Raw genomic sequence first — 18898 nt, forward strand, 5'->3', positions numbered from 1 at the left:
TTTTACATCCCAAAGTGGCCCAAAAATGTCTCATTGCTCATACTCCTGGAAGTAACACACTTTTTCTGCTCTTGGTTGTCCCAAGCACTTTCCATGATCACAAAGGAAATAGAGAATAATTTTCCAGTTTAGCCCGTAAGGTATATTCCATTATATTTTCATTCTACCAGCAGGTGGCTGATCAAATATTGGCTCAATGATATTTTTGCAGAGCAGATAAATTAAAGCTGCCTTCCTCTAATGTTAAATTCAAATTGGCTAAGGAAAAGCTTGGTGATCCACTTACTGAAATCAATTTCCTAAATAACTTTTCAATCCAAAGGAAATATCGATTGAATATTACATAGGAATATCTCTAAGAACATGAAACAAATAAGAAGCAATGTTCATTTTAATAGCATTAACTTTACCCCATAGACTTAAAGGAATTTTAAGCCATCAATTAACATTCATTTCAAACCTTTCTAAAAGATTCAATTTTTTTCCACTTGTTTACAAATATCTTTCAGCCCCAAATATTTAATATAATCTGTAGAAATCACAGATCTTATCTCTTCACATAACCAGGTTGACGTTTAAGGGCCCAGGAGAAGCAAACAAGATTGATCCCAATTTGTCTTAGGTCCAGAATACATTCCAAAATACCATACAACCTTCATAAAATTAGAGAAAGTAGAATATTGATCCCAAATTGCCAAAATATCATCAGCATACAGAGAGTTTATACTCACACTCTGCCAATGTAATACGCTTAATATCTAAAGATTGACTTAACATGGTGGCCAAAGGTTCAAGAATCAAATGAAATAGAAAGGGAGAAAGTGGGCAGCCCTGCCATGAAGCACTTTGAAACAGAACAGAGTCTGAGATCATTCAATTTTTAAATAAATAAAACCTCTGGCACAAGGGTGCAAATAATACATTTTGGACATCACCAACTTCACTCATCCATTTCTAAGAAATGACCATTTCTTCCCTATCATCTTCAAAATTAACAGGAGTTGAAGCTCCATCTTTCTTAGCATGACAGATGCCTTAGAAAGTTACTTTTCATGCAAGGTCATGATGCTTTGGTGGCAGGTCAGTATCTAAAAGGTATTCTAAACATTTGACAGCACCAAAACATGTGTCTTCCATTTTTACAACCATCATATTTTAGTTATTTCTCTAATTCCAATGATGTTCCTTCTGTAAACTACACTAGGAAGTCCAAAGAGTGGAAACGGAACTCACAGGTCAAAGTTCCAAACAAAGGAACTGACAGAGTAGATCAATATTACTGCTGGTACCGATTAATAAAAAAAAATTGATATCTTTTCATCGTAAATGAAGAACATTCAAAAGCTATCATTCCACCAAAAACCATTTCTGGAATTCAACCTTGATTGAAGCAATGGGTGCTAGCATCATAGTTTCAAACACTGGGCTATGAGCTTTGACCTGCTGTTTGCTCTATCCTTATGAGTTGGGCAAGCTAAAATAATGGTACAATATCTTTGATGCATAGTCTTCCCACTCCTCATGTTGAAGCACAGGATTGCTTCTCCACACAGGTCTATGTTTAGATTTTGGGGAAAGCAGGAGGTTTTTTTCTTAACACTTTCCAAACTGCTTCTTTCACTTCATTGTTCCTAATGGTGTAAATGAAAGGATTTAGCACAGGAGCAACGATCGTATTCAGCCAAGAAACAGACTTGATTACATTGAAGGAAGAGTTCTTGACAGTAGGTCTTAAGTAGACAAAAAAGACTGACCCGTACAAAATGCAGACTACAATCAAATGGGAAGCACACGTAGAAAAGGCCCTCTGCTGTCTGGTGTTTGAAGGCATTCGAAGAATGGTGCAGATGATGAAGAGGTAAGAAATGAGGGTAAAAAGAAGGGAGGACATTACCACAACCACAGTAACAAGGAACCCAAGGGCTTCAATGACATGTATAGCTCCTCCTGCAATCTTCAACACAGGTCCCACATCACAATAGAAATGATTGATAACGTTAGATGTACAATAGGGTAGGTTTGCAATCATTGCTACCTGACAAACAATGGAGAAAAAGCCTCCAAACCAGGCTGCTATTGCTAGTTTAAGGCACACCGCAGAAGTCATGATAGTGGCATATCTCAAAGGATGGCAAATGGCTAAGTATCTGTCCAGGGATATCAAAGTGATGATAAAAAATTCGGTGACCCCAAAAAAGAAATAAAAGTACAACTGTGCCATACAGCAGTAGAAACAGATGGAATTGTTTGCAGAAAGATAATTGATCAACAATTTAGGAATAAAGGTTGTAGTGTGTCCCATGTCAATGAAAGAAAGGTTGCTAAGGAAGAGATACATGGGCTTCCGGAGGTGGTGATCCATGATTACCATCACAATGATGAGCCCGTTGCCCATCAGACACAGGAAGTAGAGCAGCAAGACACAGGCAAATATCATATTTTCCATTCCTTGAGCACTTGGCAATCCAACAACAATAAATTCAGTTGCTCTTGTACAGTTGGTCAAATTCATGTTCTCTTCTGTTAGAGAAAGAGAAGATATGGAATCTTCATTGAATCAAGATTTAACTACATTTCCAAACACATTTTTCATATACTCTGATTGTGATTGCAACACAGGGAACATAAGACTGGATTTTCACATTTAGTTAATGAAAGCTTTGTATTGGTATATAGTTGAATAAGACATTTAAAGGTAAATATTTGAGTTCTGATTTCTAAAGGCACATCACTGGAGTTCCACAAAACATGAGACCAAAACCTAATAAGCACTGCTGTAGCTAAGTGTGATGTGTGAAATTTGCTACTGTTGTAAATTAAGAGGTAATCTGGGAATTGTTCAATGTATAATGACATTTTTGGAAGTTGTAGTCTAGATGTGAAATATTTTGATACAAATTAGAACTTGGGAACCTGGGAATTCTAGGATGACAGACACCCATAACTCTGTGTAGAAAGGCTCTTTATGTTGGCTGGTGTGGGTCTTCCGGGCTGTGTGGCCGTGTTCTCGAAGTTTTGTTTCGTCAGCACCTGTGACTGGCATCTTCAGTGTCTGTGCTCCTGCACTCTGACTGTGCTCCTGCACTCTGAAGATGCCAGTCACAGGTGCTGGCGAAACATTAGAAAACAAAACTTTGAGAACATGGCCACACAGCCTGGAAGACCCACACCAGCCATCCTATGCCGGCTGTGAAAGCCTTCGACAAACCTCTTTATGTTGTTACTTATCTAAAGAAGAGAGTAATAAAATACTGAAAAACAAAATATGTTGTTATAATAGAAAAATGATGAAAAAGAAGAATGTTTATAGATGACATGGGAAACAGAGAGGTGAGGTGGTTGACAATCAATGAAGAGAGAAGTGGTGAATGTTTTAGTGAAACCAAATTATAGGGAAAGAGAAAAGAAAGGATGCAAGACTATGTTGCGCAGCAAAGAGAATCTTACCTGAGAATTTCAAGAAAAAGGAATATAAACCCACCTGATACAGACAATGGGATTCATTCATGGTCACCCAAAGAATCCACCAATAGAGATGGTTTGAAAAATACATTAAGTCAAATCCTTTCTCTTCATTGCCCCAGAATATCCTTGATTTTGTCCTTCCCCTTGTAGGAAAAAACAAAAAGAATAAATTTCCCTACCCAGAAACCCAATCTTTTGTGGAAATAACAAGTCAAGTCCTTGTTATTGTTGATGGATGGGCTTAACGGCTCTTCCTGTCCTAGTTATTCTCCGCAACATTTTTCCCCCATGGATTCTTTGCCTGTATCCCTATACTAGAAACATGATCAATAATACTGTAATTTAGATAATGAAGATGTAAATAAATCACAGGCTATACAAATGGAAAAGCCAAGATGTTTCTCTCTGCAGGTGGATCTGTGTAAGTCATTCTGTTCCATGTGGTTGTTCTATAAAACATGGTTTTATAGGTTTTATAGAAACGCCCTTTCTATAAAAGGTGGACCTAAAGATCTCTCCACCTTTACCTTGACTTGTTCTTCCTTCATTACCAACCTTGTCTTCTCCAAGTGCCTTTCAGTCCATCTCTCTATCCATTCAGCAAGACAGTGTTTTGAAGAACCTTGGGAAATGATGCATCATGTGTTGGGGAAAAAATTGTAGACTTCTTCAGAAATATTTTCCTTACCATTTAAAGAACATATAACAGATTGCATCATAGGAAGTTTATTTACTGATTCTGTACAGACGCTTGGGATACAGTCTCTGAGGATCTTTGCTTTTAATTTCCCATGAGTATCCATGTGCTATACCTAGAATGTAGTCAAGGTCATTATTATTTGGAGCAAACTTCTATTGCCATCCCAAGGTAGGAGGTCCTCTGAAGGTCCTCTGGATGCGATCCAACAAGGATAAACTCTGTGACTGTGAAAACCTTTAGTGATGCAGCACTTAATTTTCTACAGAAGGATGAGATACAATCTCTAGAAATATTTGTCTCTCAACTTCCATAAGTATCCATAGACTACACCCAGCATATACAATTTTGAATTAGCATGACTCATGCCTAGTTTTATTTGGGCCAAATTGCAAGTACCATTCCCAGAAATGGAGTCTTGAATATTTTATAAATCTTTCAAAGATTGTTCAAAGTCCCAATAAGAGAAAGAAGGACCTGATTGGAGATGATGTCCAAGAATGATTTTCTTCTGAATTTCCCTTTCTCCCCATTCATTTGTTCCATGGAATTCAAGATGAAGACATTCAACATAGTATCCTCAGGATTCACAGATATGAAATCCCCTTCAGGTGGGGTGGTATGAGGGCAAGATAATTTAGGGAAACTGATGTTTTATTCTTTAATGAAGTGTTTCTCAAACTTGGCAACTTTAAGATGTGTGAACTTCAACTCCCAGAATTCCCCAGGCAGCGCATCTGTTCATAATTACGAGGACAATAAAATCTTGCTCTGTGCATTTGATGGTATAAACTAATGATGTGTACTACATAATTGTGTCATATATTTTATAAGGTCATAATGCTTTCAATGTTGTGTCCCACTGCCACCTTCCTTTCATTCATCAGCATTGAAGATGGTTGTCTCCTTCATCTGATTGTACCTATTTGGAGACTAGATACTTTAAATATCTCTTCGGGGTGCTTAACTTTGGATTCTTGCATCAAACTGGGGCAGGAGGTGGAATTCCATGGCCTATATGTCCCCTTCCAATTCTGGCAATTTATTAAGATATAATATTCTGTGTCAGTAGAATATTGCCTAAGAATGGAGGTCACAAAATGTGGGATCTACAATGCATGGAGTAAGTCAGCTGAGATGGAAAATAAGATGGTAACATACATAGACTTGAAAATGTTACCCATACAAGGATCCTTTTTAGGGGTCAAGGTTCACAATTTGATTCTGTTGCAGAAAACTTTTTTCTGTTCCCCACGCCTACCATTTTCCAGGTTCATTTTCTTTTTTCTCATAGAAAGTTCATGCCTCTGTAACATTTGGAAAGCTCTGCAAATGCCCTATCCTATGTGAAAATGGTACTATTCTGGAACATAAGGACAAAGATATCAAGAATGATTTATCTCTTGTCAGATTTATGTCCCTTAAATATTTTCCCACAAGAAGTGGTCTCTGTCTGGTATGTGTCTGACCCAAACTCACCCATGAGCTTCCATGTCTAATGGGGACTTGAACCTGTCCCTCTCCATTGCTAGCCCAACACTTCAGCCACCATACCACACACATTTAGCTAAGGGAGCTTCCAAGATTTGAAATCCAAAGACAAGGCTTAGGAAACAGACTTTACTGAAAACACATCATGATACAAGGTCAATGTATGATGGTCAATGTAATGTCCCAAATGGTATGGAATGACCCACCACCCAATCTTCATCAGGGATTACCTAGAGATGGGGAAGAAACAAATTTAGCCTCCATCTGAGTTTATACCTACATAATGTTGAATCTTTGAATCAATAGGTAAAATAAAAATACCTGTTCATCCCTCATTACCCATATGAAAAGCAGCCAAGATTCAAAAAATATTTTATAAAAAAGTATATCTATTATATGAACATAATAGGTAAGTATACATTATTTTAAAAAACCTTTTTCAAAAATGATATGTCAACTCAATGTACACAGGCTATATTTGGGGAAAGCTTTAATTCATTATACAAAAAACTTCTCCAATACAGGAAACAGAATTCCAAATATTTCCAACTTGGAAGGAATACTAGAAACCAAACTGTGGGGAAAAAAATCCCCATCACTATCACAGGTTTGATTTTCCATCAAAAATGATTTGCTCATGTGGAAGGAAGAATTCTGCAAAGACTGAATTTAACTTGCTTGGAGGACATCAAGTTTGTGGAGTTAATTTAAACAGAAAAATGAGAAGAGGGACAAGGTACCATCAGAACTGAGAATTTATGAACCTTTGATAATAAAGAAGGATGCCGGCAGAAGCTTTGTAAATGGGATATATGGTCATGCCCCTCCAATATCAATGAACTGCTCTCATAAAGGTGGTTGAACTTAAGGTATTGGCTCAAACAGTTCACCCAGTTTGACCCAAGAAAGGTCCATTTCTTTCTGTCACCCTCAGATCCAACAGAAGAGAAAGCTGCTTATCTACTGTGAGTGATGGAGACCACTCAATAGCTCATAAAGCACCTTTTCAGGCCAGGGCACGATCTTTGCATGATTATTTATTATTATTATTTGTTGGATTTCTCCCCCGCCCGTCTCCCCCACAATAGGGGACTCCGGGCGACTTACAAAAAACATTAAAAACTATAAATATATCTAAAAGACATAATATATCCAGAATTAAAACAATACTAAAAAAGGAAAATCCAAGAAGATGGAAAATCAGGCTGCGGACAGCTGGCCACTATGGGGCTAGCCCTGCTTGAAGTATTCCCTCCCCACCCCAGGCCAAGTGGCAGAACCAGGTCTTTAAGGCCCTTCAGAAGGCCAGGAGTGAGGGGGCCAATCACACCTCTGGGGGCAGAATGTTCCAAAGAGTGGGGGCTACCACAGAGAAGGCCCGCCTTCTGGACCCCGCCAGTCAAAGTTCTTTCACTGAGGGGGTCCGAAGCATGCCCTCTCTGTGTGATTGGGTGGGACGGGTTGAAGTCATAGGGGAGAGGCGGTCCCTTAGATAACCTGGTCCCATGCCATGTAGGGCTTTAAAGGTGATAACCAACACCTTTATTTGGACCTGGAAGCAAACTGGTACCCAATGCAGCTCGCCAAGCAGCGGTGTTACATGGGCCCTCCTTGGGGCTCCAGAAATAGCCCGCACGGCTGCATTCTGGACCAGCTGTAGCTTCCGGATACTCTTCAAGGGTAGCCCCATGTAGAGTGCATTGCAGTAGTCTATCTGGGAGATAACAAGGGCATGAGTGACTGTTTGAAGGGCATCCCGATCCAGGAAAGGGAGTAAGTAACAGCTTGGGTATAAATGTTGTGGTGTGTCCAATGTCAATGAAAGAAAGGTTGCTAAGGAAGAAATACATGGGCTTCTGGAGATGGTGATCCATGATTACCATCACAATGATGAGCCCATTGCCCATCAGACACAGGAGGTAGAGCAGAAAGATACCGGTGTGCATCACACTTTCCATTCCCCAAACCCTTGGCAATCCAACAAGAATAAATTCAGTTGCTCTTGTGCAGTTGGTCAAATTCATGTTCCCCTTCTGTTATAAAAAGAGAAAATATGGAATCTTCATTGAATTAAGATGTAGCTAGATTGCTAAAGACATTTTTCAGACAATACAACTGAAAAATGAAATCAAAGAACATAAGACTGGATTTTTATATCAAGTTAATGAAAGTTGTCCATAGCTATAGTAGTTAAGTGAGATATTTACAGATAAATATTTGAATATCAGTTATGATTTCAAAAGGTCCATGACTGGAATCCCACAAAATATGAAGCCAAACAAAAAGAAACATTATTTTAGGTGAGAGTGATGGGTAAAATTTGCCACTGTTGTAAAATTATTATTATTATTATTATTATTATTATTATTATTATTATTATTATTATTATTTTATTTATTTGACTTGTCCCCGCCCATCTCCCCACAACGGGGGACTCTGGGCAGCTTACAACAAACTAAAATTGGCAATACATAATTAAAAGATTATAAAACCAAAGTTACAAAGAGAAAGAAAAAAAGGCTAAAAAATCCAAGAGGCCGATAGAGGCCACACCAGGCTGCTAAGGGGCCAGCCAACCCCATTTTTGATATCCTCCCTCCCCGCCCCAGGCCAGATGGCAGAGCCAGGCCTTCAAATCCCTCCGAAAGGCCTGGAGTGAGGGGGCCTGTCTCACCCCCGGGGGCAAGATGTTCCAAAGGGCGGGGGCTACAGCAGAGAAGGCCCGTCTTCTGGACCCCGCTAATTGAAGTTCTTTTACTGCGGGGATCCGGAGCATGCCTTCTCTGTGAGATCGGGTGGGATGGGTTGAAATCGTGGGGGCGAGGTGGTCCTTCAGGTAACCTGGTCCTTTATAAATAAGAGGCCATTTGGGGACTATGTATAATGATATTTTGGAAGTTGTATTCTAGAGGGGAAATATTTTGATACATATGAGAACTTGTGAACTTGGGAAATCTGAGATGACAGAGTCCCATAATTCTGTGCCAAAACACTCTTTACATTGCTACTTAACTAAAGAAGAGAGCAATAAAATACTGGAAAAAAAAATACAGAGTGTGTTAGAAAAATGATTAAAAAAAAGAATATTTATACATAACATGGAACACAGAGAGGATGTTGAGAATGAATGAAGAGAGATGTGGTGAATGATTTACTGAAGCCAAATTAAAGGGAAAGATTCAAAAAAGGATGGAAGACTATGTTGTGCAGCAAATAGAATATGATCTGAGAATCTCAAGAAAAAAGAATATAAGCCCACCTGATACAGACAATAGGATTCATTTACAGTCACCCAACGCATCCACCAATAGACATGATTTGAAAAATAGATTAGATCAATTCCTTTCTCTCCACTGTCAAAGAATGACCTGCGTTTTGTGACTCCCCTTTTAGGAAAAAAACATAAGGAATACATTTCCATAACACACACTCAAACCTTTCTGGAAAAAACAAGTCAAGACCTCAGCAGTCATGGATGGCCTTAATTACTTCTCCTGCCCAGGTAATTCTGCACAACCTTTTTTCCCCTCATGGATTCTTTGCCTGTATCTCTATACTGTAAGAAACATGATCTATAATGCCATAATTTAAAGAATGGAGATGTAAGTAAATCAAGCGCTGTAGAAGTAGAAAAGACAAGACATTTCTCTCTGAGGGTGAATGCGTCTGTATGCTAGTAAGTCATCATGACTTCTACAGTGAACTTCTGTTCCATGTGTTCCTTCTATAAAATATGGACCTAAAGATCTTTCCATCCTGACCTTCACTTGTTCTTCCTTCATTACCTGCCTTGTCTTCTCCACATGCCTTTCACTTCATCTCTCTATCCATTCATCTAGGCAGTGTTTTGAAGAACCAAAGACTGTGATATATATCATGTTGTGGGGAAACGTTGTACAGTTCTTGAAAAATATTTTCCTTCACATTTAAATAACCAAGAAACATGATTTACTTATTCTTTAGAGAACCTTGAGATACAGTGACTAAGCATATTTGTCTATAATTTCCCATGAGTATCCATGCACTATACCTAGAAAATACTGAAGGCTGATATGGACCAAATTCAAATACCATCCCAAGATCTGGAGGTCCTCTGGTGTAAATCCAACAAGGATGAACTCTGCAATTCTTTTTTAGTTGGTCTAATTCACATTGCTCTTCCACTGCAGAAAGAGAAAAGGTTAACCCTTCACTGATGTAGTGCTTAATTTTCTACAGAAGGTTGAGATACCATCTCCAGAGACATTTCTTTCCCTCTTCCTTTAGTAGTATCCATATACTATGCCCAGAAGATAGGATTTTGAATCAGTGTCAAACATGCCTTGTTTTATTTAGACCAAAAGTCCAAGTGCCAGTCCAGGAAATGGAGTCTTCTATATATTATTAAGTCTTCAAAGACTGTCAGCTGTCCCAGGTAAACCGGACAGCAAACAATGAGTAGATAAGATAATTCTACTTTCTTGTAAGGCTATGTGTACAGAATCATGCAACTCTGAAAATGCTAATCCCCCACCGTCACTTTTAACATACTGATACATCTGGGAGGACCTTTTTAAGTTTATCTCTTTGACCATTATTCAGAAGCAGGCTCCTCCCCCTTTTATCTGACCATTATCTAGGCAGCATCTCTTCCGCTTGTCTCCAAATGTCGTTCCCACAGACCATTATAAACAGTCTTCAAAGTCACAGAAAAAGAGTGAAGGAACTAACTGGAGATGATGTCCAAGAATTATTTTCTTTCCAATTCCCCTTTTTCCCCATTCATTTTTCCATGGAATTCAAGGTGAAGACATTCACTGGGGTATCCTCAAGACTCGCAAATTTGAAATCCCATTCAGGTGTTGCAGGGAAGGGCAAGATAATTCAGGGAATCAGAAGTTTTACACTTCATTGAGGTGTTTTTTAAACTTTGGCAATTTTAAGAGGTATGGACTTCAACTCCAAAATTCCCCAGCTAGCATTTTGTTCGTCATTTCGAAGTCACCAAAATCATGGACTGTGCATTATGTTGTTATCATCCAATGATCTGCAGTACATAATTGTGTCATATGTTGTATGAGGTTATGATGCATTCAATGTTCTGTCCCCATATCTCCCCTGATTATTAGTGTTTAAGAAGGTTGTCTCCTCATGGCTGATTGTATTTATGTAAAGACTAGGTTGCATCTCTTTGGGAGACTTATTTTGGATTCTTGCACCAAAGTGGGGGCAGGAGGTGGGATTCAATGGCCCAAATGTCTCCTTCAACTCTGTAATTTTATCGTGATGTAACTCTATGTGGCAGTAGAATATTGCTTAAGAGGGGAGGTTACAGAATGTCTGACCTAGAATGGACAAAATGAGACATTTCAGATGGCAAATAAGATGGTAGCATACATAGACTTGTAAATGTTACACCATGCAAGGATTCTTTTTAGGGGTGAAGGTTCATAATTTGACATTGCTCCAGGATAGACACTTTCTTCTGTTTCCCACTCCTTCCATTTTCTGCCTTTCATTTACTCTTCTCATAGAAAGAAACTTCATGCATTTCTAACATTTGGAGAGCTCTGCAGACTGCCTATCCCAAGTGTAAATAATACTACTAAGGTAACATAAGGACAAGAATGTCAAGAATGATTTTCTTCTTGTCAGATTGACATTCCTCAAATATTTTCCCCCAAGAAGTGCTCTCTGTCAGGCGTATGACTAACCACATGTCACCTGTAGGCTTTCATGACAATGGGGATTGAACCTTTGCCTCACCATTCCTAGCCCAACATTCCCACCACATCATTTTAGCATACAAAATGTCCAAGAACTCCAATTTAATGACATGCTTAGGAAACAGACGTTATTAAAAACACATCATGATACGAAGTAAATGCGTCATGATAAACTTTATCCCAAGTGGTATGGGATGACCCACCACCCAATCTTCATCAGTGATTAACTAGAGATGGGGAAGGAACAAATTGACCTTCCATCTGAGGGTATACTTGCATAAGATTTTATTTTGAAACAATAGGTAAAACAAAAATTACCTATTCATGTCTCTTTACCCATATGAAAAGCAAGGAAGATTCAACTGATGTTGTATAAAAAGGTTTATTTTTTATATGAACATAATATATGATACTTTCCTTTAGAGAACTTATCTGAAGAAAAGATACGTTAGGCAAATGTACACAGGCTACACTAGGGGAAAGCTTTAATTCATTATTTGAAAACTATTCCCCAATCCAGAAAATGGGATTTCAAATATACAACAAAGGATGGAATAAGGGAAAGTAAACTGGGGGAAAAAATCCCCATCACTATAACAGGTTTGATTTTCAGCCAAAAAGGATTTGCTCATGGGGAAGGAAAATTCTACAATGGATGCCAGGTTGCGGAAGCTAATTTAGAAAGATGAGAAGAGAACAAGGTAACATCAGTGGGTAGCATGGTACTTATAACCCACCATGTTACCCACTCCTTTCTCCCTCTTTGTTAAGGTAGCCTTGTTAACAAATACCAGCACAATAGTTTTGGAGATGGATTCTGAAGCTCCAAACCTTGATACTTTCAAAAGGATGAGTCATTTTCCATCACTTTGCCACAAAGGCCTATGCTAAGACATTTGGGAGACCTGGAGTCTTTCTCTCTAAAAGCTTCCACACTGCTTCTTTGACTTCATTGTTCCTAATAGTGTAAATGAAAGGATTTAGCGCTGGGGCAACCATGGTATACAAAATGGAGACAGACTTCATCATACTGAAGGAAGAGTTCTTGACATTAGGTCTTAAATAGACAAAAAAGACTGACCCGTACAAAATGCAGACTACAATCAGATGGGAAGCACAGGTAGAAAAGGCCCTCTGCTGTCTGGTGTTTGAAGGCATTCGGAGAATGGTGCAGATGATGAAGAGGTAAGAAATGAGGGTGGAAAGCAGGGAGGACATAATCACAACCACAGTAAGTAGGAAGCCAAGGGCTTCGATGATATGTGTATCTCCTCCTCCAATCTTTAACAGAGGTCCCGAATCACAATAAAAATGATTGATAATGTTGGACATACAGTAGGGTAGGTTTGCAGTCATTACTCCCTGGTAAAGAATGGAGAAAAAGCCTCCACACCAGGCACCTACTGCCAATTTAAGGCAGACCCCAGAAGTCATGATAGTGGCATATCTCAAAGGATGGCAGATGGCTACGTATCTGTCCAAGGATATCAATGTGATGATAAAAAATTCTGTAACTCCAAAAAAGAAATAAAAAAAAGACTGTGTTATGCAGCAATAGAAACAGATGGATTTGTTTGCAGACAGATAATTGACCAGCAGTTTAGGAATAAAGGATGTAGTGTGTCCAATGTCAATGAAAGAAAGGTTGCTAAGGAAGAAATACATGGGCTTCTGGAGATGGTGGTCCACAATTACCATCATGATGATGAGCCCATTGCCCATCAGACACAGGAGGTAGAGCAGAAAGACACATGCAAATATCATGTTTTCCATTCCCCAAAGACTTGGCAATCCAACAAGGATAAATTCAGTTACTCTTGTGCAGTTGGTCAAATTCATGTTTGGCTTCTGTTACAAAAAGAGAAAATATGGAATCTTTACTGAATCAAAATTTAGCTACATTACTAACAACATATTTCATACAACGAATATTGTGATTACAGCACAGAGAACATAAGAGTGGATTATCATCTCAAATTAACAACAGTTGTGCAAAGCTATGGTAGTTAGATAAGATATTGAAAGATTAATATTTCAATATCAGTTATGATTTCAAAAGGTCCATCATTGGAATCCCACAAAACATGAGGCCCAACACAAAGAAACATTATCATAGGTTAGGGGGATCTGTGAAACAGGCCATTATTGGAAAATAAGAGATCATTTGGAGATTCTTCAATGTATGATGACATTTCTGGGACTTGTAGTCTAGCAGTGAAATAATTTGTATCAAAATACTTGATAACATAAGATTTGTTATGTTGTTATTTATCTAAAGAAGAGAGCAGTAATATACTGAAAAGCAAATAAGAGAATGTGATAGAAAAACGATATTTATAGATGACATGGAAGAGGTGGTTGAGAGGAAATGAAAACAGAAGTGGTGAATGATTTAGTGTAGCCAAATTATAGAGAAAGTGTAAGGAAAGGACAGTACACTATCTTGTGTGACAAATAGAATATTATCTCAAATTCTCTGTAGATTTATACATAACATGGAACACAGAAAGGATGTGAAAAAAAGAATATAAACCCACCTGATGTTGAAAATGGGATACCTTTGTGCTCAGCCAAACCATCAAGGAATATAGATGGCTTGAAAAATATATTAGGTCAACTCATTCCTCTTCACTTACCCAGAATGACCTGCATTTTCTCCTTCCCCTTTTATGAAAAAAAAACAAGGAATACATTTCCATACCGACACGCCCAATCATTCATAGAAATAACAAGTCAAGACCTCAGCACTGATGGATGGGTTAATCGCTTTTCCTGCTCAGGTTATTCTCCACAATCTTTTTGCCATCATGGATTGTTTGCCTATATCCCTATACCATAAGAAAAGTGATCTATAATTTAGATAATGGACATGTAAGTAAACCAAGAGCTTTACAAGTAGAAGAGCCAGCATGTTTCTCTCTGTGAGTGGGGGTGGATGTGTGTATGTGCTAGGAAATCATCATTACTTCTGCAGTGAAATTCTGTTCCATGTGCTTGTTCTATAAAATATGGACCTGAAAATCTTTCCACCATTCCCTTGACTTCCTTCATTACCTGCCTTGTCTTCTCCCACTGCCTTTCGCTCCATCTCTCTATCAATTCATCAAGAGAGTGCTTTCAAGAACCTTGGGAAATGATACATCATGTGGTGGGGGGAAAAATGTAGGCTGCTTGAAAATATTTTCATTGCCATTTCAGGAACATAAATCCGATTGCATCACAGAAAGTTTATTTTCTGATTCTCTAGAGAACCTTGGGATACAGTCCCTAAGGATGTTTGCCTGCAATTTCCCATGAGTATCAATCGAGTGTACCCAGATAATATTCTAGGATCATATCGTTTGAACCAAAATTCAAGTGCCATCCCAAGACAGAAGGTCCTCTGGAGGTCCTCTGGGGGCAATCTAAGAAGGACAAACTCTCCAACTCTTTTATTGTTTGTCTAATTCACACTCCTCTTCATCTGCAAAAAGAGAAAATGTAACACCTTCACTGATAAAGCGCTTAATTTTCTACTGAAGGTTAAGATACCATTTCTAGAGATTTTTGTCTCTCAATTCCCGTAAGGATGCATAGACTATGCTCAGAATATATCATTTTGAATCAGCACAATGATACTCGAGAATGATTTTCTTCCTAATTTCCCTTTATCCCCATTCATTTCCCAATGTAATTCAAGGTGAAGACATTCACTGTACTGTCCTCAGGACTCACAGATTTGAAATCCCCTTCAGGTGGGGTGGTGTCAGGACAAGATAATTTAGGGAATCAGAAGTTTTATATTTTAGTGAAGTGTTTTTCAAACCTGGCAACTTTAAGATGTGTGGACTTCAGCTCCCAGAATTCCTCAGCCAGCATATTTGGTCATCATTACGAGGACACCAAAATCATGCCCTGTTCATTGTGAAGTTATTGTCCAATGTTGTGTAGTACATAATCAGATACTGTGTGAAACCGTAATGCATTCAATATTCTGTCCCACCCCCCCTCCCCATGATTGACCTGCATAGAAGATGGTGGTCTCCTCATGACTGACTGTATTTATGTGGAGACTAGATTATATCTCTTTTGAGATTTATGTTTGTGTTCTTCCACCAAAGTGGGGTCAGGAGGTAGATTCAATGGCCTAAATGTCCCCTTCCAACTCTGGAATTTTCTGATGATATAATTCAATGTGTCAGTAGAATATTGCTTTAGAGTGGAGGTCAAAAAATGTGGGACCTAGAATGGACAGAATAAGTCCGTTCAACTGGTATATATAATGGTAACAGACATAGACTTGAAAGGGCTATACCATACAAGGATCCTTCTAGTAGTCAAGATGCATCATTTGACTCTGCTCCAGGGCAGAACCTTTTTGCCATTGCCCACTTTTTTCTGTTTTCCTACCATTTAATGGGCTCCATTTATTCTCCTCATAGAAAGCTCATACAATTGTAACGTTTGGAAAGCTATGCTAATACCTCATGCTATGCGCAAATGATACTGCTCAGATAACATAAGGACAAGAATGTCAAGAATGATTTCCTTCGTAAAGAGTGACAACCCTCCAATATTTTCCCACAAGAAGCGCTAACAGGTGTGTGACTGACCCAAAGTCACCCATCAGCTTCCATGATTAAGGGGGACTTGAACCTGTGACTCTCCATTCCTAGCCCAACACTTCAGCCACTATACCACACGTGTTTAGCGTACAGGTCTTCCAAGAAGTCCCATCCAAGGAAAAGGCTTAGAAAACAGACTTTATTGAAAACACATCATGATACAATGTCAATGCATTCTTATATACTTAATTTCCCAAATGGTATGTATTCACCCAACCCAAAAATGAGAAAATGAGAGAAGCCAAGCTGGGGAAAGCAAATTAAATGTTTATTATAAGAAGGTGTTTCCAGAACTGTTTGTCCATGTTGGCATAAAATGATGGAATTCACAGGTCTACTCTTTAGGGATAGCAGCAGATTGGGATGGTAGATAGAAATGTAAAGCTAAACAATCAATCAATCAATCAATCAATCAATCAATAAAATGCAGGGGGATTTCTAACAAGTAGAAAGGAACCCAAGAAAGGTCCATTTCTTTCTGTCATCCTCAGATCCAGCAGAAGAGAAAGCTCTTTGTCTACTGTGAGTGATGGAGGCCACTTAATAGCTCATAAAGCACCTTTTCAGGCCAGGTCATGATCTTTGCATGATTAAGCCTAGATCAATATCTAAAGGGTATTGTTAATGATTGGCAGCACCAAGGCACTTTCTTCCTACTCTTTCACATGAAGGTTTCTACTCTGAGTCCAGTAAGCCTCTTTCAAAGAAATGTAATTTGAAGACAATAGTGTGTCATTTGTTCATCAAAATGGTCATTACTCCTCTCTTCTCCAAATAAAGTAATCCAGACACTAAAGGGATATTATTGTCTATATAGAGGAATAAGAAAGAAATATCCCTTTTTGTGAAGAATGGAATATATTCAAAAGCTCTCATTCCAAGTAGCTGGGTAGTGACCATGTAGTACATGGCTATTTTATGCCTTACAGGACTAGGCTTCCCAGCAATCCTTCTGTCATGGGATCATCAGACAATTGCACATGAAGACAAAAGAAAACTCCACTTGTAACCTACCATGTTAACCACTGTTTCATCCATCTTTTTTATGGTAGGCTTGTTAAAGAAGACCTGCACAATAGCTTTGGAGATGGATTCTGAAGCTACAAGCCTCGATGCTTTCAATGGGAAAAACAGAGTCATTTTCCACCACTTCTCAACAAAGGCCTAAGCTAAGAGTTTTGGGAGACCTGCAGTCCTTCTTTCTAAAAGTTTCCATACTGCACCCTTGACTGCATTGTTCTTAATGGTATAAAGGAAAGGATTTAGCACAGATGAGACCATATTGGGCACAATATGGAGACAGACTTCATCATACTGAAGGAAAAGTTCTTGACAGTAGGTCTTAGGTTGACAAAAAAGACTGACTCGTAAAAAATGCAGACTACAGTCAGATAGGAAGCACAGGTAGAAAAAGCCCTCTGCTGTCTGGTGTTTCAAGGCATTTGGAGAATGGCGCAAATCACAAAGAGGTAAGGAATGAGGGTGAAAAACAATGAGGTCATAATCCCAACCACCATAACTAGAAAACCAGGTACTTCAATGACTTCTATATCTCCTCCTGCACTCTTCCACCTTGTTCAAAGTCAACAGGTGTCCAAGTGCTCAAATGGGAAATGCCCTCGATCACTTCCTTCATCCGCTTTATATACAAGGGAAATTGTAAATAATTCTCCATTTAATGATCAACTTACATAATGTTGCAAGTCTGAGCAAAAACACCAAAAAAATGTGATCATGTGATCATCGTAAGGATTCAGAGAAGCCCTCCAATTTCTTACATCTCCAGCATGAATATTCTAATGCCCATCCTTCCGAATGCATTTTTGGGGAGTCCAATGCACCCTATATCAATTTTTTGATAACTCTCTCAATTTTTTGTAACTTTGGCAAAAGGTTGCAAATGAAAATTTTCAATCCACTGGACAAAGGAGAGATTATTTTATTTTCTTACAAACAGTGTTATTTGCTCATTGTATGACAAAGAGCAAAACATCCGGGCTTGTCCAAAGTCAACAGGTGACCCGGTGTTCAACTGGAAAATGCCCTTGATCACTTCCTTCACCAGCTTGATGTACAAGAAAAATTGTAAATTAGTCTCCAATTAATGGTCAACTTACACAATGTTGCAAGTCTGAGCCAAAACTCCAAAAAAAAAAAAAATGTAGCTATTAAGATTATATTACTCTTTGCATTTCACCATGCCATTCATCAGGAATAAAAGCAAGGAAGAGTTAGGAAATATATTGGTAAAAATGTATATACACATGAATGTTACGCATAAGCTTTCATGACATTATAAGCCCTTCCTGGCATTCAACCTTGATTGAAGCAATGGGTGCTAGCATCATAATTTCAGATATTGGGCTAGGGGTGTTGACCTCCTGCTTCTTCCATCCTTATGAGTTAGGCAAGGTGACATAATGGTACAATATCTCTGATGCATAGTCCTCCCACTCCTCATCTTCAAGCATAGGATTCCTTCCCCACAGATGTCTCTGTTTAGATCATATGGAAAGCTGGAGTCCTTCTTCTTAATGCTTTCCACACTGCTTCTTTCACTTCATGGTTCCTAATGGTGTAAATGAAAGGATTTAGCGTTGGTACGACTATAGTATTAACTGAAGAAACAGACTTCATCTTACTGAAGGAAATGTTCTTGACAGTAGGTCTTAAATTGTGATGGAATGGAATTATGAAGGCCAAGCTCAGGGAGATAAACATTTTCTTAGCTCACCAGAACTGCGTGGGAGGAACAAGAGGATGAGACTGGCACCTCCCTGAGGAATTCACACTGTTGTGGCTGGCTGACTTGGGAACTGGGGTTTCAGTCTGGGAAGATTCTTGCTAGAGGTTGTAGCTAATAAAGATAGCTGAACTGAATTTACATTGTCTCTTGGAGTTCCTTGGGCTAGACCTGACATAAATAGACTTATTTT

The 18898-nt window shown here is 38.7% G+C and overlaps 2 protein-coding genes across 2 annotated transcripts; both read right to left on the reverse strand.

The window, feature by feature from the left end:
• Nucleotides 1–1561: 1561 nt before the first annotated feature.
• On the reverse strand, nucleotides 1562–2512 carry LOC103058730 (olfactory receptor 6X1-like). The gene has a single exon (XM_007441819.1). The coding sequence runs from the start codon at nucleotides 2510–2512 to the stop codon at nucleotides 1562–1564; it is 951 nt and encodes a 316-aa protein (XP_007441881.1).
• A 9728-nt stretch (nucleotides 2513–12240) lies between these two features.
• On the reverse strand, nucleotides 12241–13197 carry LOC148215201 (olfactory receptor 6X1-like). Its single transcript, XM_088143882.1, has one exon. It carries the CDS (start codon nucleotides 13195–13197, stop codon nucleotides 12241–12243), a length of 957 nt encoding a protein of 318 aa, XP_088000008.1.
• Nucleotides 13198–18898: the final 5701 nt, after the last annotated feature.

This window comes from Python bivittatus, unplaced genomic scaffold (assembly GCF_059951505.1).
Source record: "Python bivittatus isolate LINGU-HERP-01145 unplaced genomic scaffold, Pbiv_v1 ctg000430_np1212, whole genome shotgun sequence".
Taxonomy (NCBI): Eukaryota; Metazoa; Chordata; class Lepidosauria; order Squamata; family Pythonidae; genus Python; species Python bivittatus.